Genomic DNA, 23,258 nt, shown 5'->3' on the forward strand with positions numbered 1-23,258 from the left:
TCAAAGGTTTTTTAACGAGACGAAGTACTCTATAAGGCGTTAATCGGCGTAAAACGGCCCTTAATTATAGAGCTATATATAGGCCTTAATCCTAGAACTTAGTTAGGGGTAATAGTAATTAGTTAGTACTTTCATTGTTTGTCTTTAGAGGGACGCCTTTAGAGAAAGTCATAATTTTCGAATTTTAGAAATTCGATTATAAAATAACGGCTAATCCTACTACTATTAACCGAGATTTAGGATACTTCACTTAAGTATACCTAAAAGGTTTTGTAGTCTAGTAGGGTAAAGAGCTGTTATTAACCCTAAAATAAGCCGTTTTTAACGTATTACTTTAATAAAGTAATATTAAGAGGCAATTCGAGCTAAAGTACTATTATGTACTTAAGAGCTTAGAATTATCTAGAAATAGCGAAGTACGTACCTACCTTATAAGGATAGAAATACCGAAACGTTTTAGGTTTTAAGGCGTAAAGTCGCTAAAACAGTAGGGTTACTCCCGTCAAAAGTACCTAAATCCTGAAAAATTAGGACCGACGTTTTAAGTCTATAAGGAATAACTATAGCGAAGCTTTACTATAGTTAAGAAGAGGTCTTTAACCTAGCTTAAGGATTATATCCGACTAGGAGGACGGTATATCCTATAGACTCTCTTCAAATTGCGCGTACTTAATACCTTATAGCTATCTATACTTCAGAAAAGAGTATAGAAAATAGGCTATTTACCTAAAGAAGGAGAAAGTCGTCTCTTTAGCCTAAAAACCCCTAAGTAGAAAGGTATTCTCGCCTTAATAGGTAGTATCGATATAAAGCTTATAGGGGTGTATTAGTTTATAAGCTTTATATAGCTACTTAGCAAGATATACTATTATAAAGCGGTAGACTATCAAATCCGATAGATTCTAATAACCCGTAAGCTCCTAGCATCGCTAGGATCGTACGGAAATGCTTGTCTAGGCCGTAATAGGCTAGCGCCGGACTACCGGCTTATAGTATCTTTAGAACTAGCTATGTTCTAATTATATCAAAATCTAGAACGCTCTAGGTAGTCTAGAAGACAAGCTATAGAATTTAATAGAATCTACGAGATATAACTTCTTACAAATCCGCCTCTTATTATAGATATACTACGTAATAGATTACGTAGTATAGAAGGTTCTAGGAGTCTATAATCGAATATAAATAAGAGTAGAATAAGCCCTCTAGATAGGACAAGCAACAAAGCAAGTCTACTACTCTTAACTACTATAACCTCGACTATTATACTCGACTCATTACGACTATCTACGAATATCCTAAGGCTAGCCTCCGCTACGAACACCTTTTAATATAAATACTATACTACGTTACCGACCTCGAATACGACATCGTCTTTAGACTACCGTAGCTCTCCGTATATAACCCGAACATCTTCTAGGAAACTAGCGAGATAGCGTTTAGATCTAACTACTACTTCGGTTACTATCTATATAACAAGACATCGATAATAGTATAATCTCTAAACTATATCGATAGAACCTAGTAAACGAAATATAGACTAAAGCCCTTTACTAGCGAATTAGTAGGATTTATAGCCGGAGGGGCGGAGCTAAATATATCCGCTCTAGAGGTAGATAAAGAGGTAGATTACTAGGAAGTCTCGTGGCGCGTATAGGAGATATACGCGTACCGGCCTAGGGCCGAGTACTTCTACGTTATACCTACGGGGCGCGAGGATAACGATAATAACGATAATAGCCTTAAACTAAGCGCGATAGTAGCTAATAACCTAGATTAGTTCTTAAATAAGTAATTTAACCACAATCCTAAAGAGAAGCTCCCGCCTATATACTACGACATTATAGATACTTCCTTAGTAAAGGACTACGAGGGACTCCTATCTTACCGACTAGGTGTCGACTACGAGATTTATATCAAACCCGGTAGACCTTAAGAACCGCTATATCGAAAGCTATACGGACTAGCCGAGAAGGAGAATGAAGCCGTTAAGAAATAGTTACTCGAATAGACTTTAGAAGGTAAGGTACGTAAGGCCGGTTAGAAAATAAGCTAGTCACCGGTACCGGTATTAGTAGTAAGAAAGCCTAGAGGAGGGCTACGAGTATATATTAACTACCGTAGGCTAAACGCTATTACTATTAAGAATCGCTATCCTATTCTATTAATATAGGAAACACTTAACCGTATATACGGAAAGAAGTACTTTACGAAACTAGATATTATAGTAGCCTTTAATAAGTTATGTATCGCGGAAGGGTATAAGTAGCTAATAGCTTTCGTTATACGCTACGGTATATACGAATACCTCGTATTACCGTTCGGCCTCTATAACGGACCCGTAACCTTTTAGTTATATATTAATAAGGTTCTATAGGAACATCTAGATAACTTTATATTAGTATATCTAGATAACGTCCTTATCTTTAGCAACACTCTAGAGGAACACGTCGAATACGTACGAAAGGTATTAATTAAGCTACGAGATACCGAGCTTACTATTAATATCGATAAGTCCGATTTCTACTAGGAACGTATAAAATATCTAGGCCTTATTATTATACCCTAGGGTATCGAGATAGACCCGGAGAAATTGGAATGTATATAGACCTAGGAAGCACTAACTAATCTTAAGGATGTCTAAGCCTTCCTAGGATTCGCGAACCTCTACTATAGGTTTATCGAGGCCTTCTCTCGTATTACATCCCTATTAACTAACCTAACGAAGTTAGATAGGCCTAGTAATTATAAGAACCGCAGAATCAACTAGACTAATAATTGCTAGAGGGTATTCGAGGCGTTAAAAGTAGTGTTTAGTAAGGCGGGTATACTAGTATACTATATACCGGGTAGGTAGACCGTCGTCGAGACTAACTCCTTAGACTTTATTAATATACCTATACTCTTATAATACGACGAGTAGGGAGTGTTATATCCTATAGCTTTCTATTCGAAGAAGCTAAGCCCCTAGGAGTATAATTACGAGATCTACGATAAGGAACTCCTCGCGATTATTAAAGTATTCGAAGAGTAGCGCCCGGAGCTTACCTATAAAGTAGACGAGGACGGCGATCTAGTTAAAGTGTTTATAGACTATAAGAACCTCGAATATTTTATGACTACGAAGTAGCTAAATCGCCGATAAGCGCGATAGGTAGAATTTCTGTCACAATTTAACTTCTAGATTATATATCGCCTAGGTATATAAAAAACGAAGCTAGATAGCCTAACGAGACGTAGCTAGGACCTTCCGTAGGGGGTAGACGATCCGAGAAATTAGTACTAGTATTAGACATTACTTCCGCTAGAGCGATTCTTTAAGATCGACTCTATACGAGCTACTATAGAAGATACGCCCGAAGAAGAAGAGACGACTCCCCTAAATCCTAAAGTAATCGAGTTTATTCTAGAACTAGAATAGGTACTATAAACATAGCTAGTACTAGCTTAGGAAGTATAGACTACGAATAAAGCCGAAGTCGAAGCTAGACTTAGGTACCGTATAACGACTACTTACGTCCTAGACTAAGAACTTAAGGCCGTAATTAAGATACTACGGAAAGATAGTACTATCCCTCTACTCTTATAGAAGGCGAAGATACACCCTACGTACTATAAGGTAGATAGTGATATGTTATATATACGAAACTGGTACGATAGTTAGAGCCTATAGGTATCTAATAACTAGGCCCTACGGACTCGGCTTATTAGAATAAATTATAACGCTCTAGTAGTAGGATATCTAGGACGAGCTCGAACCTATAAACTCGTAGTACGAGAATTCTATTGGCCTGGCTTAGTAAGATTAGTACGTAGATATACCGTAAATTACTATATATACCGTATAACGAAATCTCTATACTCCTAGCCACCTAGATTATTATACCTACTTTAAGTACCGGACCGACCTTAGAGGTATATTACGGTAGACTTTGTAGTTAGACTTCCTAATAGTACCCTCGATAGCATAACCTATAACAATATTATAACCGTAATAGATAGGCTAACGAAGAAAGTCGAGCTAATTCCGATCGGAGCAATAACTATATAGAATACGGTAAGACTTTTCCTTAAGTATATATTCTCCCGACGCGGATTTCCTAATACTATTACTTTAGACCGCGGTAAGTAATAGGTTACTACCTTCTAGAAGAAACTTTCTAAGATGCTTTGTATAAGTCGTAAGCTAAGTTCTTTATACTACCTAGAAACTAATAGATAGTCGGAACGTACTAACTAAGTAATAGAACAGTATCTCCGTATATTTACTAACGAGGTATAAGATAACTAGGTAGAATAGCTTTGTCTAGCTTAGTTTACGATCAATAACTACCTTTCTAAAACTAATATTATGTCGCTATTCTACGCTACTTTAGGCTCTAACCCTAGGTTTATAGAGCGCGTAGACCTAAGTACTAGAAAAGAGGGAGGACTAACTACTCTCTAGCGACTAGATACGCGATCGGCTAAAGCCGTCGTACGCCGGATTTACGACCTTTATAAGCACCTTTAAGAAAATATACGGATGCTATAAGCTCTCTAAGCTAAAGTAGTAAACCGCTACCGAAGCATCCCGCTAGACTATAAAGTAGGCGACTAGGTATACCTAAGTACTAAGAACATCCGTACGACTCGACTATCTAAGAAGCTCGATAGAAGATACGCTAGCCCGTACTAGATTGTAGAAGTTATACTAGCTAAGCTCTTATATAAACCGAGATTGTCGGACGCTATAGTAGGACTCGATAACTACATTTATACCTCGTTACTTTAGCGAGCCGATCATCCCGACTTCCTACTACTCGGAGGCTAGTATCTAGTACTACTACCGCTAATAACTATCGAGCCTAATACTACCGAAGCCAATATAGTCGCTAATATAGTCGTAATACCTATATATATATAAGGTAGAGAAGATCTTAGATATATATACCCGTAAGCGAGTAGGTAAAGTAAAGAAGGGGTAGAAGCGTAAAGTAGACACTTAGTATAAGGTAAAATAGCTTAGATATCAGAATAAGGAGAATAGTAAGACCTAGTAACCGGCTAAGAATATGTTGAAACACGCGGCCGCCGCTATTATAGACTTTTACTATAAGCGGCCGGAGTTGTCTACGCCTATAGGCTTCGTAGCTCTATCTAATTAGGTCCTCCTAAGTAATAAGGTGCTCGGGCTTAATATAATTAGGGTTAATAGTAATACCGTTACGAATAAGTTGTCTCGAGCTATATCTCTAATAGAATCTACTTAGTATATATTTACTACGTACCGCTATACTAGCTAGGTTACGGGAAAGCCTACTATCTTAACTAAGGACTCCGGTATCACCTACTACCCTTAGCTCTATAATAGTAATAGTAGTTATACTAATACTCAAGTAAAACCTATAGAGCCTATAATAAAACCCAATCTTAGCTATAAGGATTATACGCGAGTACTAGCTAAAGATAGACTTAGGTCGAGGGTAAGCTAGCTAACTAGGTAGTATATTTCTCGAAGGAAGCCGGTCGCGGATAGGCTAGTTATAGATAGATAGGATATAGATGTGTTACTAGACGATAATAAGGTATTAGAGGATAATTAGACTTTCGTATAGTTATAGAGTAGTACGGGTAAGTAGCCGTATAAGATAGATAACGCTTAGAGGACTAAGACGCGTTTTAAGAGGGGGGTACTATTACGGGTAGCCCGCGACCCCTTACTATAGCTACGTCAGCCTAGGTAAACCGCGGACCTCCCGTATTGGGTTAGCGCGGCTTAGCTTTGCTTTATAACTTCGCCGCGCCTCGCGCTCCTCTTTCGTAGCTTTATAGAATAACAACTCTCTTATTTAGACCCTATAGTACGCGCGCCCTTATACTAGGCACCCTATTTCCCTAAGGATAGTAGTAAGAAATCATGACTACTTTACGGCTACGTTTATAGCTATAAACTTAGCTTCTATTATTAATGTTGTAATAGACTTCTACTTCCTACTTATCTAGGATATAGGTGATCTATAAAGGAACTATACGTATCCTAGAATTAAGACTCTATCCACTTTGTCTATAGCGTAGTTAGAGTCTAAGTTTCCCTAGAGATTGCCCCCTCCCTTTCTATAAATAAGACCTAGGTCTAGGTACGACCGTAGGTATTAGGAGAGCTTCTTTAAAGCCTTTATATACTACTACGAGGGATTAGCAATATATAAGCTAATTCTTCTAAGGGGGAATACTAAGTCTGGCCTTATTATTATTATTAGCTATATCTAGGTACTATTATAGCTCTAGTAATCCTGTTTATTATACCTCTTATCTATAGGAGCCGTAGGTACTAAATGCTCGTAGCTCTCTATAGGTAAGTAGGTTAGCGTAGCCTTCTCTATAGCTATGTTCATCTTAGCTAAGTTAGCGTAGATATAGTGTCCTTAATTAAGCTTCAAAGTACCTTAGGACCTGTCTCTTATAATCCTTATTCTAAGGATCTTTATAGGTTTACTAAGATCTTTAGTCTTAAACACTTTTCTAAGCTTAGCCTTAAACTAATAAACATCTAATGGCTTCGGAGCTATAATAGGTATATTATCTATATAGGTAAGGACTATAAGGTCTCTATCCGTATAGATAAGTAGGTATAGATCTACCTATTAGTTTATAAGCTTTATATAGCTACTTAGCGAGATATACTATTACAAAGCGGTAGACTATTAGATCTAATAGATTCTAACAACTCGTAAGCTCCTAGCATTACTAGGATCGTACGGAAATGCTTGTCTAGGCCGTAATAGGCTAGCGCCGGACTACCGGCTCATAATATCTTTAGAACTAGCTATGTTCTAATTATATTAAAATCTAGAACGCTCTAGGTGGTCTAGAAGATAAGCTATAGAATTCAATAGAATCTACGAGACATAACTTCTTACAAATCCGCTTCTTATTATAAATATACTACGTAATAGATTACGTAGTATAGAAGGTTCTAGGAGTCTATAATCAAATATAAATAATAGTAGAATAACCCTCTAGATAGGACAAGCAATAAAGCAAGTCTACTACTCTTAACTACTACTACCTCGACTATTATACTCGATTTATTACGACTATCTACGAATATCCTAAGGCTAGCTTCCGCTACGAACACCTTTTAATACTATCCTATTAGGTCCTTCTTTGTCTTTCGTATAATCCGCCGTCTTCTACTACTACGTAACTCGTACCTATTTAATAGGCTACTTATTTAGCGAAACGGAGCGCTAAGGGAGATAACGGAGCTGCTCTATTTTGGTTCGACCGGTCTAATCGGACTGACTAGAGTGCTCGGTAATTAGCCTACTCGGTCTAATTAGTGACGCTAAGATATAGTACTATATAGACAACGCTCCTTAACGAGTATATAGGAGCTTCGTACTTTACTTAATCTATTATACTACCGGTATAGTTATAAACCTTCACCTTCTTCAAGACGATATAGATATATATATATATAAAACATAACGTGCTTTACTACTAAGCGGGCTATACTACCGAGCGGGCCACTTTTACTAAGAACTATACTACTTCTACTTTGATTACGACGGTATCTTAACACGACGACATCCTATAGAATCGTTACTAGGAGGACAATTCCTCTTTAGATTCTTCGCTATCTAGTAAGTCTACTTAATAGGTACGTACGTTATGCCCCGACTTGCTATATCGCTTATAGCGTCGTAGCCTTAGTACTAGCCAAACACTATCTAGCGACTCTCTACTTACTTCCTACCTCCTAGTATCCTCTAGAGGTATTAATTACGACGCCTTATCGAAGGTTAGAGACCCTCTAGACTAAATATACTTGCGCTTTCGTGCTTTTCGCTATAAAAGGGCCTCATTTAACTTACGTAGCTTACTAATCTCGCTTTGTATAAGAGCTATCTAATACGCTATCTCTCTACTCCCTTTTATAAGCTAATATACCCCTTCCTTTAACGAGTTTAGCGATAAACCTACCCGGGCACGCATTTTGTTCGTTACTAGTATCGATAAAGAGTCGAATTCTTTTGTAGTTCGTAGTGTCTTCGTTTTCTAAGGGGTAGAGTCCGGAGCTAGAGGGGTTAGCGTACGTAGCTTAACATTAAGCTTGTCTATTACTAGCTATAGATTGAATAGAACCAAACTAGCGCCTCTAAAGCTCGATAGGATGTTCTCCTGTCTAAATAGAGCGTTATAGGCTACCTAGAAGGCGCGTAGGAACTCTACTTTATCGATATAAGTGATGCGCTAGCGTGCTAGGCCCGAGAGCTAAGTACTATATACCTTCTTTAAAGGCGAATAGCAACCTATATCTAATAGCTAGAGTAAGTACGAGGCGTACGATAGTATATATAGGGCCAAGATCTTGTATTCCTTATATAGATTCTAGAATACCTTCGAGTTATAGCTCTCGTAGCTATCGATAATAAGTAGTCTCTATACCCTAGTCGTACGAGCTATAGTATACTTCTAGAAATGCTCTAGCTACCGTATACCGAACTTATTGTTAGTCTAGCCGTTCTCTGTTAGTCCGATTGTCTAGTCTAGACCTAAGTTGCCGTCTTAGTACTAGGTACTAATATACTATTTGCCTATAAGAATAACGTAGGGTAGGAGCGCTATTCCGTCTATATAGATAGCCTTAATCACTATTACCTATTCTCTATTACCCTATTAAACGACCTTCCTCTTTCTAATACGCCTTTCTGAACCCGTAACGACGCTCTAAGACGTAATGACACCTATTATAAACCCTATCTCGTCGAAGTTATATATATCCTAGTTAAGGATGCTATACTTCTCCTTTATATTACGTATAAGTAAGAACTACTTCTCGATAACGTCTAGATCTTCTATTAGGGCTCGCTAACGATCGTATCTACGTATTATACGAACCTTTAGCTCATAATACCGCCTAATAAACCTGTCTATTTAATTAAGACTAGCGGGCTTAAGACCCTTCTCTTGTAGTAATAAATCGGCTATTACTCGTATACTAGCCTTTAATAGCGGGAAACCTCTAAGATCTAGCTCGAATATATACTTAAGTATTACCCTCTCTTCTAGCTCTATAAGCTTCTTTGAATTAGGCTCGTAGTCACCCCGAGGAGGTCGTCTATTTAATCGATACCCTAGTATAGTTCGAGACGCGTCGTATACCTTTATAGTAAGTCGATTTGTAATTATTGTGTCGCGTTTCGTAGCCTAGATAGCTAAGGTTAGTTTGGCCTCGTTTAAAGATAATATACGCTATAATAGTAGTTATATAGCTATATCTGTAGAGGTGGTATAGTTCTTAGTAAAAGTGGCCCGCTTAGTAGTATAGCCCGCTCGGTAGTAAAGTACGTTACCCTATATTAAGATAACAAAGCAAGGATTATAATATTAAGACTCTTATAAAGCGCCGATCTCGTAAATAAAAGCGTCTCTAGTACCGCAGGGTCTTAGAGTATAGAGTCTGCTTGTTATAGGTAGTCGTCGAGTTGTTAAAGGCTATAGAATAGTTAAAGAAGAGTCGTAGGTCAGAGGGTATAAAAGAGGGCTAGCTAAGTAGACGACGGTATAGTAACTACGGTCGGACTAGCTATAACGTACGAACGTACTAGGAAGATAGAGAGAATAATTCTAAGTTAGATAAGAGTATTAAGTTCACTAGTTCTCTATTTAATAGTAGTGAAAACGATTAATAAGGAATACAAGTTAGTCGTACTAAGACAAAATTCCTAGCTTACTAGTGTTCTTAGCTTACTAGTACTTTACGTTACCGCTAGTCTAGTACTAGCCTATTACGGCTAGGAGAGAATTATTATAGAAGCTATAATTATAACTTCTCGAATGTCTCAAATGTTCTAGTATCTTAACTAGAATCTTTACTCTTAGAGTAACTATCCGGCTTCTATTACGAGTACCCCCGCTATATAAATAATATATAGCTTATAGTCGTCCTACGGAGAGCGCCTTTACGCGGCGGACGACGTAGGTATCTTCGTTACGACGAAGAGAAACTAAGACTCTCCCTCTCGAACCCTCCGCTCGAGGACTCGAAGAAAGACCCTTAAAGAGCGACGTATTTCGAAGCCTATAACGCGACGATAACGACTACGAGTACGATATAAAGAAGGAAAAGAGATAGAAGAGAGGATAAGATAGGACACGTCCGGATATCTATTAACGGAGACCTCGAAACTACTCGGAAGAAGAGAGAACGCGACGGACTCTCTCTTCGGATAACGACGGCCGTACGAAGCGGGCGTTCTCGCTACGAACCTACGAGGTACCTAAGCCTCGAGCTATCGTACGAAGAAGACGGTCGAAGACTCTCGGAGGGGACGGGCTATTCGAGATACCGCCTTTCTCTCTCTCTCTCGCTCTCTCGAATTCGGCGTTCGTACGACGAGTAAGCCCGGCGCGGCGAAGGCGGAGAAACACGACCCTAAAATACCGGTCGCGGTTTACGACCGGTCGTAATTCTCGAAACACGACGGGCGTAAAACTTGTCTCGCCCGGGGTAAGGCGATAAACCGTAATTCTCGAAACAAGATACGACTACCGGGCAAATACGGCGTAAAAGGAGTACGAGTTATACGCCGGGACTCGTAGGGCGGGAAGGCCCTCGTAATATTACGAAGAACGAACTCTTTCTTCCCTTCGAGAGGTTTTTCTAGCCGTAGCCGTATCGGTCCCTATATACCCGTAGAGCGGGTATTAGACATCCTAGTAATATTAGACACCTTAATAAAACTACGCTTTCTAACACGCGTATCTTCTATTTATTACGTATTATCTTATTAATATAGTTGCTTCTATCTATCGTAAAGAAGAGGAGCTTATTAGTAAGGCCGTATAGTAGTACTACGACGTATTAAATCTAGGTCCTATTAAGTAGGTAGCCGCTAACTAGGGTGTCGATTACTAACGCTTTAGAAGACGACTTCTCGGTTATAACTCACGTAGTATACGGCCGCGTACGTATACGGTGTTAATAGACAATTAAGAAGCTATTCTTATAACCTACTTAAGGAGGTATAACAAGATAGGCGTATCCGCGCGACTCCGGATAGTCTAGATTAGCGTAAATTCGATCCTTAAGCAATACTATACTAGACCTAGATCACCTCTAATTATAAGCTCGAAGTGACTATAACGATAGCTTAATCGACATCTAGAATAGAAGAAGGTAAAGTAATAACGATTAGAAGTAGTAAGAGTAGCGGCATAGGATATTAGTAACCTTAAATAGTAGTATAGCAAGCTATAGGAGACCTATTAAGAGCATAGTATATTCCCTAAGGACATATAGAATATAGACAAGACTAGCTTCCGTATTAGTATTACGAAGAATTAGTACGTTCTTACGTAATATCCGAAGAGGAAGAACTTCCTTCCTACTACTAACAACCGTAAGAGCTATACGGATGTTATTACTGTCTTAGTAGCTAGGTATATAATTCTAGCCTTCCTTATCTTAATAGGGAAGATGTACCTAAGTACGTAGTACTAACACCTTAAAGACGACACGGTTGTAGGTGTTAGTGATTCTAGATACACAAATGACCTACTTATACTAGAATAGCTACGACATTTTAACGAGTACTCTACAAAGACATAGCGAGATGTATATAGGCTGCTATTAATAGATAGGTACGGCTCTTACTTCACGATTAAATTCATTAAATATCGTGACGAGCATCTAATAATCCCCTTTACACTACTAGCCTATATAACACACTTTCTATAGCCCTTAGATGTAGTCGTATTCTAGCCTTATAAGTACTAGTACGTAGAGGCTATAGATTTAGCTTCTCGCTATAGTTATAGCGACTATAACAAGCTCGAGTTCTTATATAACTTCGAGGCCTTTAGAAGGTAAGCAATGAAGCTAATAACTATTATAAGCGGCTTCGAGAAGTATAGTATCTACCCCTTTAATCCGGGGCTAATATTAGCTCGTATAAGGCAAGACCTAGCTACTCTTTGATTGAATAAACGAGTCTTAACACCGGAGCCGATTATTAACGATAAGTAGCTTCTAATAATAGTAAGGACCTTTAGTCGATACACTACTACGCTTATAGCTAATCTATTAATAGATAAGTCTATTAAGTAGCGACTAGATCTACTCTTCCGTAGAGCCTAGATTACTATTGTTAAGGGCGCCGAAGCAGTAGCTAAATTAAACAACACTACGGTCCGCTAGAACACTCGTAATGCTCGTAATACTTAGAAGAGACAACACCTTTAGCGTAGAGGTGTTATAAAGGCTATTAACGTAAGAGCTGCTATATAAGAACGTAAAGAGAACATAGTAAAGCAGCTTGAAGCCTAGCTAGTACGTGTAAGAATAGGTGAATTGAGACACCGGATAAGTAAGATTATAAGCTATATTAAGGGGACATATAATAGACCTACTTATCTAGTAGAGAGACGGAAGATTATACTAATATAGCTTGTCTATATAGACGATATAGCTAATAGATAGTTAAATACACCTCATTAATATCGTTAAGGTGTCTAATATCACTAGGTTGTCTAAAACCCGCTTTGCGGGTATATAGGGACCGATACGGCTAGGGCTTTTCCTCTCCTCTCGGATTTTCGGTCCTGTCTTAGGACCCGTGTTATATAGTCTAGGACTCATAAAGCACGTAAATGGAATAATTAATCAATCAATTAATATATAGCTTATAAACTGATATTCTTTCAAGACTAAGTTACTACTAGGCCTAATATTTACTAGAGTTATTTCGTAACGAATCTATAGTATTCCGTAAGCGCGCGAGTAATCCCTTCTACTACTAGGATATATTAGCCGTCGGAGCGACGGATTTTCCGGTATACTTACGAGATACTAAGAACGTAAAATGACATTAGTAGATAGTAAGGTAGTAGATACGACATAGCTACCTACCCGCCCGCCCTGTCTTCTAGTAGTAGATAGATAGATCTACTTAGGCCTGTCTGGCTGCGCGATAAGCCCAATCGAGACCATGTCGAGCCGCTAAATAGGGTAATGGAGGTAGGTGGCACCATGGGAGTGCATCGGACAGCAAGCTAACACTAGCTAAAAGCAGACAGTGCAACAAGACCCGGTGTCGCCACCGAGATTCTGGCCATGCCGTGTACCCTTATATTTCCCGGTCTCGCTGGTTTCGATGATGTGTCTCTCATCACTACTTTGTACCCAAGTCCAGTCGGCAACCTAGGACCATGCGTTACATTACCTCGCTACTTCCCGTCCTTGCGACTTTGCTCACGCTCGGGGCCTCCTCTATGCAACTCTGCGGTCCTTGCAAAGCAGTCGGACCGAACGATCTTAACGGAGGCTTGATTCCAGCCAGTAGGAAGCTACATGTGTGGGATCACATGCACGGAGGCAGAAGTCATCGGCGTGGTGGAGAAGTGCTGTGTATGTTGAGCTCCCTGGGCAGTCTCATGAGGATGTTGTGCTGATTATGACGTGTTAGAATGTGGCAGGAACCTAGGGTGGGGATTCAAGTCCGGAAGTAGGATGGGTACTTCGACCCTCCAAAGTGGCGATACGTGAAGTGCTGACTTAGTCGACGGAACGATCGAGGCGGAACACTACTGGCGCGCGGTCTGTTGACAGGACTGGCCGGCCCTTTCGTACGTTTGCATACTTGATCGCAGTCAGAGAGCGGGAGGACGATATGCGATGTGCTCTACACATCATCAATGTGCCACGCATCGCTTCACACGCCGGCAGGTTCGGGCAACGGCAATCATAGATGAATTGAACGGTGCACTCGACGGACCTCATCGTGATATAGCGCCTCATGTCTGGTCTCATCCATCTATACCTTCTCCTCCACGCGTGCATCAACTGCTTGGTCCTTTTCGTTCTCTGCACTGTACACAGATCCGATGTCTGCATCTGCGAAGACATGTGTCCTCCACGACCTGACCGGGATCCTCTCCACGAAGAAGCGCTCGAGCTCGGCGTTCGTCCGGCCAGTAGTCTCTCCAACACAGAACCAGGCATACGCCAGTGTGAACTATCGTCTGTCAGCAGAGGACATCCATTGAAGGAGGTCGATAGACTTACCAGGGTCGTCCCGGCGTACACGAAACCGACCATAGGACCAAGCTCTGCATCGTAGTACAGATATGGAGAGGTAAACACCATGAGCCAGACTGTGAAGAAGAAGGTCCCTAGGGCGCATGCCGTTATCTTATTTCTGTTCCGACCGACGGCCATCTCGGATGCGATGGTGTACGAAAGCGTCTGTGGAGTGTCAGCGCACTGCCTGTCCTGTGATCAATGCCTCGACTTACGCCAATCGAGAAGTTGTAGAACACAATGTTGAAGTATGCAAACACCACGATACCGATACCAACGCCACGGCTAAAGTTTCCATCGGAGTCCTTTGTAACGCCCAACCCACCGACGGCGACCAGTGAGACGAGCATGCCAATGGTGCAGACCAGTAAGTTTGTCCGTCGTCGCATCTTGTTGCCGAAGATGACTGACAAGCCAACAGTAATAATCTGTACCACATAGATGATCGTATTGATAGTAAAAGGCTCGCCGACCCCAATGGACTGGGCAAAGACCACGCCATACGTGTACCTACAAACAGAAGGGTGTCAGCCACACTCGAGAAGTACGTATCAGGGTCGTAGACTATGGTCCAAGCGGTGCAGTGGGCCGCCTTGTGGAGCGAGTGTCTCACACAGTCAACCATAGTCTAGACCGCTGCTCGATGCCTTGTGCTTTTCGAGACGTACCAAAATTGAATCCCGTTTATCTGTTGCGCAAACATTACGCCACATGCGTAGATCAGCTTGCGACGTTCAACTGGATCCAATATTAAGGAAGGCCAGCTCGACTCTGCAGCCATGTCTCGGTCCAGCGCGATCTGGTCTTCAATCACCTTGAGGTCGGTCTCAGATTCGTAGTTTGGATTGCTGCGATTGATCTTTTCCAGTGATCTCTTGGCCTCCTCACGCCGATCCTTTGCCATATACCAAACTGGCGACTCCGGCGTGATAGTAAGCAGAACCAGCATGGTCAACGGCAGGACAACCAACAGAGCCATCGGGAGACGATACTGTGCTTGACCATCAATTGTTTCTGTGCCTTGGTTGACGCAAGCCCCAACGAACTGCGCAATGGACTGCATGAACTGGAACATCATGAGAGCTGGTCCTCGAATCGCACTTGGCGCCACATCAGCAACGTACATCAAGCACGTTGCGGTGAACTGGCCGACTCCTAGGCCTACGCACAGAAAGGTGTCAGCTATACTCGAGAAGCCCGCGGCAGTCTCTTGGACCGTGGTGTACGTGGTGGAGCGAAGTCATCAATGTGGCCCACGTCTCGCACACCCACTAAGGTCCAAGCCACTGCTCAGTCCTTTGTGCACTTCAGTACGTACCCACAAAGATGCGACCGACGTAGAAAACTCCAGCTAAAGGTAAGTTACGTTAGCCTAATGGTCTCGAACGAAGGACGAAGAAGTCAAGACCGTCCTGGGTGTCTCAGGTGTCTCATCAAGGCTTCTGTACCTGACCTTACTTACCGATGCCGTAGGCGCAGACTTGTATCACAGCTCCAATAATAATACATATCGATGCACAGATGAAGACTGCTTTGCGGCCGAATCTGTCGTTGATGGGTGCTGCCAAAAGTGCGCCCACAAATTCGCCGACGTAGATGATCGAGGCAGACACGGAGAGGAAGGTGGTGCCAAGCTCGTAAGTGCCATCAGATAGCTGATCACCATAGTCGCGGGCAAAGTATTGCATTCCTTGGATGCCTGTGTAGTAGATGGTCTGCACAACATCACGTCAGCTCAGCTTAGGTGACAGCTTGTGTTGAGCGCGCATACATCGTAACCGTAGCACAAGGCACCGATCGTTGCCACCAAGCAGTAGAGTATGGCCCATTGGTGCTCGCTCCATTTGATGTTGAGGTTCAGACCTCCGGCATTAGCTGGACCTCCCATCGTGATGTGGCGGGCAGGCTCGTTTTGGAGAAGTTGGCTGTTGCGATGTGACACCTGGTCGGGACATGTCCTTCGAACAATGTATCAGGACTTGAAGGCTACTATATACACCACGATCCGATCAACACTGGAGTCTCCACACGGGGTTGGTCGAGTGGACCACATGGGGTGATGGATTTTGCTGGGGCCAAGACATGAAGCCGATCTTCCTTGAGCCTCAAAGTGGAACACCAAGACCTTGCGAAACAAGACAAGGCTTTGGTTCGAATCAGACCACGCCATACGGCGACTTTGCAAACAAATCCGGCCAAGCTCAATGGCAAACTCGTTGAGGGCTTGGCAGCGCAGGTATATAGTGCCTGGGCACATTGGCAGCCCGAACATAACCCGGCTTTCGGCCCTTCTCTTGATCATGCGAGGACTGTGAACTAAGATCATTGTCGCCGGGTGATCGTCCTCTTCGTCACACGTGTTGTTGCTTAACGCTGACAACGGGCCGGAGGTATGTGTATGATACAGCATGTAGCGCGAAGCCTCCGCGCATTGCTTGGTCTCCACTGTACTCATATAGCTCAGGTCGAAAAGGTCCGTCGTTGCAGTGGGCCTGAGCGGCCATCAACTTTGTCTACAGCCTTGGTGTCATCAGTTGTGTTCAGCGTACAGATCCAAAGTTCCCGGAACGCCTGCCGTTCGTGTTGAGGTTGGACGTTTACACGCTGCATCGTGAGGCTTAGGAATGGATGTCAGGAACGCTTTGTTGGGATGGCGTCCACACTGCGCCGTGGTCAAGATGACAGGTCTCGGGCGGCAGAGTATCGTGCGGGATTGTATGCTGCCAGCATGCGGTCGGTTCGTCGAAGTCTTCGTGTCATCTTTTGGTAGTCTCTTCTCGCTGAAAGTGGTGGAAGTGATCAAAGCAACATTGGTGGACGCTGCCACGCACTCTCTGGTAGGACTTGTGATCGTCTTCAAAGGGCGAGTCGTCCTGTGAGACGTTCAGGGCGGGGCGATACCATATGCGTGTTGTTTTGCAGGTTCTCCCACCTCCGGACTATTGAAACGCCGCTCCGGTGTAGGTGAATCCCGTGCCCTCGAGCAAATCGAGGTAGTCGCCTGCAGAACTATCAGTGGTCTCGTCTCTGCACCTCTGACAATGCGCCGTGACGTACTGCGGGCAGGCCACTGCTCCTTCAACAGCCCCAGCACATGTCTAAGCTTCAATAACTTCAGATAATGCGCCTCGCTGCCAGTTTCTCGATGATACCACGCAAACGTAGCAGCGGCGGGGTAGAGGCAGTTTAAGACTAATGGACCCACAGATGCGACACCATGCATCGTGATGTGTGCTTCCAGCTCTTCGGCGAAGCTGACTGTCTCCGATGCTGTAGCCTTGGCTTCGTCTATCGCCATTTGCTGTAGCTCGAGCCGTAGACCTCGATTACCACCGCCCGCCTCAACATGATCGACTTCAATGCAGGAGTGCACATCTGTCAAGAGTAGCAGGGCGGAGATACACAGAGCTCGAGCAGACACCAAGCGAAGGGTCTGAGAGTTGTTCAAAGCATCTTGTTGCACGAGCACATTGAGCGCTTTCTCAGCCCGTAGGATCTGCACTGCTTCGCGAAAGTGAATATCGCAGTCTTCAGCGTTGGTATGGTCGTTGAAATGCTGGCATACTCTACCTAGGAGGTGTGCGGCTTGACAAGCTCTTGCGTATGGTGATACCAGGGTTTCTGACTCAATGCTCATAACGAGCAGGGGGTTGACTGCGAGCTCGCCATTGTCCCAGTCGTCGTGTGAAGCTGGAATGATCTCGTCAAAGGCAATGGAGGGAATGGCCAACGGCCGGAAGCGAAATCCTGCGTGGGTACATCGATCCAAAATGATGACTGCCCACCATAGTCTTCGACGTTCTTCGGTTTCGGTCCGCGTCAGCTTGGCGTTTTTCCATGAAGAAGAATTCATCGTTTCCATCTTTGGCTACATGAAGGAGCACTGCTTGGCTGCTTGGCTGTTACTCATGATACACTTGCCTCGACACGGCATCATCATTACTTCCGCGAGTCCTGGTCCTGCTGCTGCTTCGCGATGCGGAGAAAGAAAATCAACGGAGACTGAAAACTCAAAACGCCGCAGAGGGCGATCAATCTTCCGATCCGTCGCAGCAGTCCTATCTCACTCCAGGGTAACCAGGGTACCAGCAGTGTGGGAAGTAAGGTATCCCACATGGTCCTACGGCACAACACAGCACTATCTCTGAGTTCTTGCGTCACGTCCAGCACGAACTTGGCATCTTCTGGCTCAGAGGAAAAGAGTCGACGGCCAACAGAGCTCTAGGCCATAGCAGCTTGCTCGAAGCGCTGGCTCGCGTGCAGATATGCCATTTCGGCTTGCAGACGCTTCGTTGTCGCTCGTGCTCTTCCGTCGTCGCTTCGGCCACTGTCACTTGCTCGAATCGCCGTCCACAGCTTGGCGTAGTCTTTCTCTCTCTGGCGTTCGATGGCATCTGCTTGTTGCTGCAGCTTTGCGATATCCCTGGGTCCTGTGGCTTTTGACAGGCCACGACGGGGCTTCTCCTCTTGTGCTCTGAGAAGGCTGGACACGCTGAAGTGGCGAGTTGCGCTGTTATGTCGATGCACGGGGCGTGACGGAAATGCGGATGACCGTATGCATGTCCTTGAGGCCATCTGCATGATGTATGGCAAACAACAACTGATCCTCCGCGGGAAATGCAGATTGTGAAGCATTTGTGTCCATTTCGCACTTCTTGATGCGGGTGGACCTGCCGTATATGTTGTGTAACGAAGACCGCTGCAAGGCACCCCTGCAAGGCACCCTTGTAAGGCACCTTACACATTCGCGCAATCTCTGACTCCATACCTCGTGGCTTTGTCGCTGGGCTGATCATCCGTACTTTCATCCTGACATACTGATGGTGAGGCGAGTCGAATGACATCTCACTCCGAAGAAAGCGAACAGGAGTGGAAAGGCACCACGGAAGCCTCAGTCCGCGGTCACGAAACGGTGTGGAACGCGTGAATAACGTCCTGTCCGATGCTCACCAATGCTGAATGGCGGGGTGGAATCGCTGTTGACAAACAGTTACAATGCACGGCTGAAGGATCATCGCACCTCTGTCATCAACACCGCCCTAATTTCAGCCTCGTAAGTCTTCGTAGCGGCAGTCTCGACATCTCCACTCTCCCTGATTCTCACAATCTCAACCACCGGCACCATCCTACGATCCGAGACCTCTTTCCTCCTCTTCTGCAGCTCCTTGAGCATAGGCCGGACGAAGCCGACTCCCCAGTGTCTTGACAGCACGGTATTACTCGGCACTAAACGTGACAGACTCGAGCATAGCTGCCTGCTTCAGCAGATGAAAGACTTGGCGTACACTAGGTAACCTAGCATTGTAGCAAGACGGTAGCTCGACATGTCGAATGAGCTTGATACAACTGCCAAGCTGCTTAAGGAAGAGGCGAAGGTATGAGCAGTCTCCCAAAGAAGGCGCAAAAGTGTTGTAGCCGTAGAGGATTGAGGTCGCCTCGTGGTTGATCTGTCGGCACGTACGTAGGAGGCTACAAGTGAGTTCCCTCTTGGCTGGTGGACTCTGGCGGGGACTGGTGTTGTCCTTTTCGGAAGTTCTGATGCCGCGGAGATATTCGAGGTGCATCGGGGTGGGTTGTTGAAGCGACAGGATGTAGATCTCGTTTCTGAGCTCGGCACTCAGGTCGAGGAAAGGGAACACGTCGCGTGGCATCTTATGTCGTGTGTGAGCTTGGAAAGCGTTCCCGTGGTATCTTACGTTGTGTTCAAGGTTGGAAAGTCGTGATTGAGCATGTTCACAAAAGATTCGTGGCGTTATATCGGAAGCACATGCTAGAAGGTGTCTTGGCACCACTCGGAAGTGAACGAGTCACAACTGTAAACCAGTCTTGCGAGAAATGCGCTGAAGTGAGTGAATGAAGTCGTTGTCCCTCCACCGTCGGAAACAGAATGTGTGGTGTTCCTCTAGTCAAGTCGTTAGCACGTTGCCAACGCAGCATCAAGACCTGCTCTGTGCAGCCGGAGAACTTGACTATCTATTGAGAGGGGATCCAAGGCCAAAAAATCACAGAGAGGCCTCAACCCGCACTTTAACAGGTAACTATGTAAAGTCACAGAGAACAGTCGCACAGGAGAGACCCTCCAGTCCATCAACGTGAGTGGTATTCACACCGCTCAGCCCAGCGTCCGCTCGAGGTACTGAACTTAAACCAACCCGCTGAACGCTAAAGTCACGGATTGAGGCTCCAGAGTGGTCGTAAGTCATGGCATATGGCTACTGTCATGGGACTTTCAGGCCAGCTCCGAAAGATGCTTCGCCTCAAGCTCGAATGCCTCTGCCTCGAGCCGGCGAGCCTGTTCTTTGTGGCGCATAGCCCTGGCTCGGAGAGTGGCAACCTTCGCCGGCGTGTGGTTCTGTGTGTTCTTTCGTCAGCCAAACAACCCAATCTGATGTCATGCAACATTATTTGACTATTCACCTGCTTGGCCTTCTTTCGTGGGCTTGAGCCGACGTCCTCATCTGCATCGTGGGTGATCTCGCGCTTGAGCTGCACTGATTCCTTGAGACTTTCCGTTTTCGCGAAGCTGACCTCATCTTGCACCTCCCGCTTGACGTACGGCCACTCTTCCTCCTTGTCACGAGCCAACTCGTCTTCACTCTCACCGTCTTCCGAGGCTTCGGCCGGGCCTTGCTCGAACCTCTTCAACAGTCCAGCCACGATAAGGTCAACGTCTTGGGCCGAGAGCTCGGACCACTGCCTTGCCTTGTTGGTCATGTCCTTATGCCGTTTTGGCACCTCGAGCAACTTCAGTTCTCGAGCAAATGAGAGCTTTCTCCTGGTGAGACCCGAAAGGCGGTCGAGAGCAATCAGGAACTTCATGCTCCACTGCCACCAGGGTATCGCTGGCGCTCCATCGCCAATCTTGGCTTTGTGGCCTCTATAGGCACTTTGCTTCGGCTTAATCTCTTCTGAGACACAGTCTTCAATATATGCATTCCAGTTCGTCTCTATCACTTGTCGCTTGCGAAGCTTTTGAGACTGATCGTTGGAGCTCATGGCGGCGTACCCAGAGGGGAGGTTCTCAATGAAGTAGTCACGAGCATACTGCAGTGTAGTGCTGAGGTCTGCATCGGGTTCCGTGGAGAGCGACATGTTATGCGTGGCCGGGTCAAGTGTGAGGTAGTGTTGATCGTGGCAGTGGTCGAGAGTGGAGCGATTGCAATGACAGCGATGTGGTGTGCCAGGGGTCTATGGCGTATCACGGGTGAGCTGGTGAGGTGAAGCCGCTGTAAGACGGTCACTTGTGCGATCGTGTTCTTTGCTTGGCGATCGCGAAAGAGCTGTATCACGTTTTGTACTTCTTTTGCACGCGAGGGTACTGGATCTTAAAGTCTTACCTTTACCGCACTCAATGTTCTTCATTCCGCAGTAGTCAATACCGAGCGACCTGAAGCTTGATCGTGAGGACGTTGGATGTTGCTGTTCCAGCTTCGTGAATTTAGGCATAGCTCACAGGGCACGGTCATGATCACACAGCCCACCTGGGACAGTCCTGTGATAGCCTGATGACCAAGTTCTGTGCCCCTACGCATCGAAGCGCACTGGCAGTAGCTGTTAACTTAATCTCGTGGCCTACGTGGATCCTGCTCCTTGTGTACTGAATGGGTTCAATGCACTTGTGCCGATGGCTTGCTGTCTTCCGAAATATGGTCAAATAGACGGACTGACCGAAGACGGACTTCGCTACCATGTTATTACAACTCAACGACCGGACCGATCGTAGAGGGTGGAATTCGCCCTGTGTCTACGTCTCAAATTCGCCCGAGTCTTTCACAATCTCTTCACAATGTGGTGAACACCCATGGCAGAGGTCTGAGAGGAGCGTTGTCTTGCCTGTGTCCAAATTAGCAGAGAAATTGCAGATTCACCTGCTTTCTCAACATGTCAAGTCCGAACGTGAAGCTCCTCTAGATGTCCGTTGGTGTTGAATGTGCAAGGGTCAAAACAGTCGATCGTTCTTAGGACCCTATGGAGTTTGCGAAAAGATGACTCTCGACCTCGTTATCTGGTGCCGGTGGCATGATGGCTTTCCTTTAGACTGCTAAGCTACCAGGGCGACATAGATGGCGGACTGGCATAGACATCCTGGGGCCATTGGGGTACCAGCTGGCCACCAGGCCTCTAAAGTTCGACTTACTATGGCCATGCAAGGACGGAAGATTAGTTCAACGTACACAATTCCAGCTAGGTATGCAGTCTTCGATGATGCTGCGGAATGTTCCAGGTGTAGTCCGGCGAGCAGTAGGCATCCTGATTCCTTGGGACTGAGGGCATCCGTTCAAAGCCATCAATGATCAGACCCAGTCCTATGGTTCGATACTGTTCAGCTCCTGCGACTGAGTCCGCCTGCTCCAGCTGCTGCGACCCATCAGAGGATCGTGCATCACAGGGCGAACAGAGGGCAGACAATGTGATTCGACGAGTCGATCGTCATGTGAGCAAGAGCAGAGTTTGAGTATAGAACACAATGGCAAGAGCGGTGGTGGAATTTCAAGCATCCCTTCTTGCTGGTCGGTGACGCCTTTGAGGACGGTCGAGGAATTCGGCGACCCCGATGACCAGCGTTGAGGCCTTAGATGTGCCGGCAATGGCGACGGTACTGTACTGAGGGCGGGGTCAACATGACAAAGACCTCGCTGTCGCACAAGATGGATCAAATTGTAAGAGCAGATTGATGACAATGTAGTAGTGTGACGATGAGAACTGATGTTGTATTCCCGGCCACGCGACGCCCTTGCAAATGATCCCTGTCGGGTCCGAGCTTTGCCAAGCAAAGATGAGGAAGCATCTCACATCACTTGCACCTCTCCTCTCCTGCATCGACATTGCTATTTCCGAATACCGCCGCTGCCACTACAACACGCCTTGATCTCATGCATACGCTTAGTGATTGTGTCGCCAACAGTCTGGCTAGCATTGCGGCCGCTTGTCCGAGATAGATTGTTGAAGTACACTCACCGAGCTTCCCGCGTTTCATGCTCAGCCGCAGCTGGGACATCATGGAAGACACAATGACAGACGCCGATATTAGTAACAACGATCATGCAAGCCACATGCGCGATGCCTGTTGACATCTCCAGCCATCTCTGGGTAGCGGACACTCTCCGCATCATGACAACCAGCACCTGCAGCAGCCCTACCAGGCGGCCAAATTGTCTTGACAGCCACTCCGTCCTGGCCATTCAACGATCAT

At 44.9% G+C, this 23,258-nt stretch overlaps 6 protein-coding genes across 6 annotated transcripts; 1 reads left to right on the forward strand and 5 right to left on the reverse strand.

Annotated features, from left to right (window-relative positions):
• Window positions 1–13,194: 13,194 nt before the first annotated feature.
• CLAFUR5_20098 (uncharacterized protein) lies at window positions 13,195–13,437 on the forward strand (the record flags this gene model as incomplete). Its single annotated transcript, XM_059462940.1, has 1 exon — window positions 13,195–13,437. The coding sequence occupies one exon, from the start codon at window positions 13,195–13,197 to the stop codon at window positions 13,435–13,437; it is 243 nt and encodes an 80-aa protein (XP_059319159.1).
• A 362-nt stretch (window positions 13,438–13,799) lies between these two features.
• Window positions 13,800–15,953, reverse strand: CLAFUR5_13232 (Galactose transporter; the record flags this gene model as incomplete). Its single annotated transcript, XM_047912380.1, has 7 exons — window positions 13,800–14,000; window positions 14,051–14,230; window positions 14,281–14,575; window positions 14,734–15,226; window positions 15,384–15,416; window positions 15,528–15,780; window positions 15,837–15,953. The coding sequence occupies 7 exons, from the start codon at window positions 15,951–15,953 to the stop codon at window positions 13,800–13,802; spliced, it is 1,572 nt and encodes a 523-aa protein (XP_047768312.1).
• Window positions 15,954–17,004: 1,051 nt separating this feature from the next.
• CLAFUR5_13233 (uncharacterized protein) lies at window positions 17,005–17,927 on the reverse strand (the record flags this gene model as incomplete). The annotated part of the gene is made up of 2 exons (XM_047912381.1): window positions 17,005–17,066; window positions 17,123–17,927. 2 exons carry the CDS (start codon window positions 17,925–17,927, stop codon window positions 17,005–17,007), a joined length of 867 nt encoding a protein of 288 aa, XP_047768311.1.
• Window positions 17,928–18,286: 359 nt separating this feature from the next.
• CLAFUR5_13234 (uncharacterized protein) lies at window positions 18,287–18,646 on the reverse strand (the record flags this gene model as incomplete). Its single annotated transcript, XM_047912382.1, has 1 exon — window positions 18,287–18,646. One exon carries the CDS (start codon window positions 18,644–18,646, stop codon window positions 18,287–18,289), a length of 360 nt encoding a protein of 119 aa, XP_047768307.1.
• Window positions 18,647–19,281: 635 nt separating this feature from the next.
• On the reverse strand, window positions 19,282–19,716 carry CLAFUR5_13235 (uncharacterized protein; the record flags this gene model as incomplete). The annotated part of the gene is made up of 1 exon (XM_047912383.1): window positions 19,282–19,716. The coding sequence occupies one exon, from the start codon at window positions 19,714–19,716 to the stop codon at window positions 19,282–19,284; it is 435 nt and encodes a 144-aa protein (XP_047768306.1).
• Window positions 19,717–20,294: 578 nt separating this feature from the next.
• CLAFUR5_13236 (uncharacterized protein) lies at window positions 20,295–21,157 on the reverse strand (the record flags this gene model as incomplete). Its single annotated transcript, XM_047912384.1, has 2 exons — window positions 20,295–20,417; window positions 20,483–21,157. 2 exons carry the CDS (start codon window positions 21,155–21,157, stop codon window positions 20,295–20,297), a joined length of 798 nt encoding a protein of 265 aa, XP_047768308.1.
• Window positions 21,158–23,258: the final 2,101 nt, after the last annotated feature.

The sequence above is a fragment of the Fulvia fulva genome, chromosome 11 (genome assembly GCF_020509005.1).
Source record: "Fulvia fulva chromosome 11, complete sequence".
NCBI lineage: Eukaryota > Fungi > Ascomycota > Dothideomycetes > Mycosphaerellales > Mycosphaerellaceae > Fulvia > Fulvia fulva.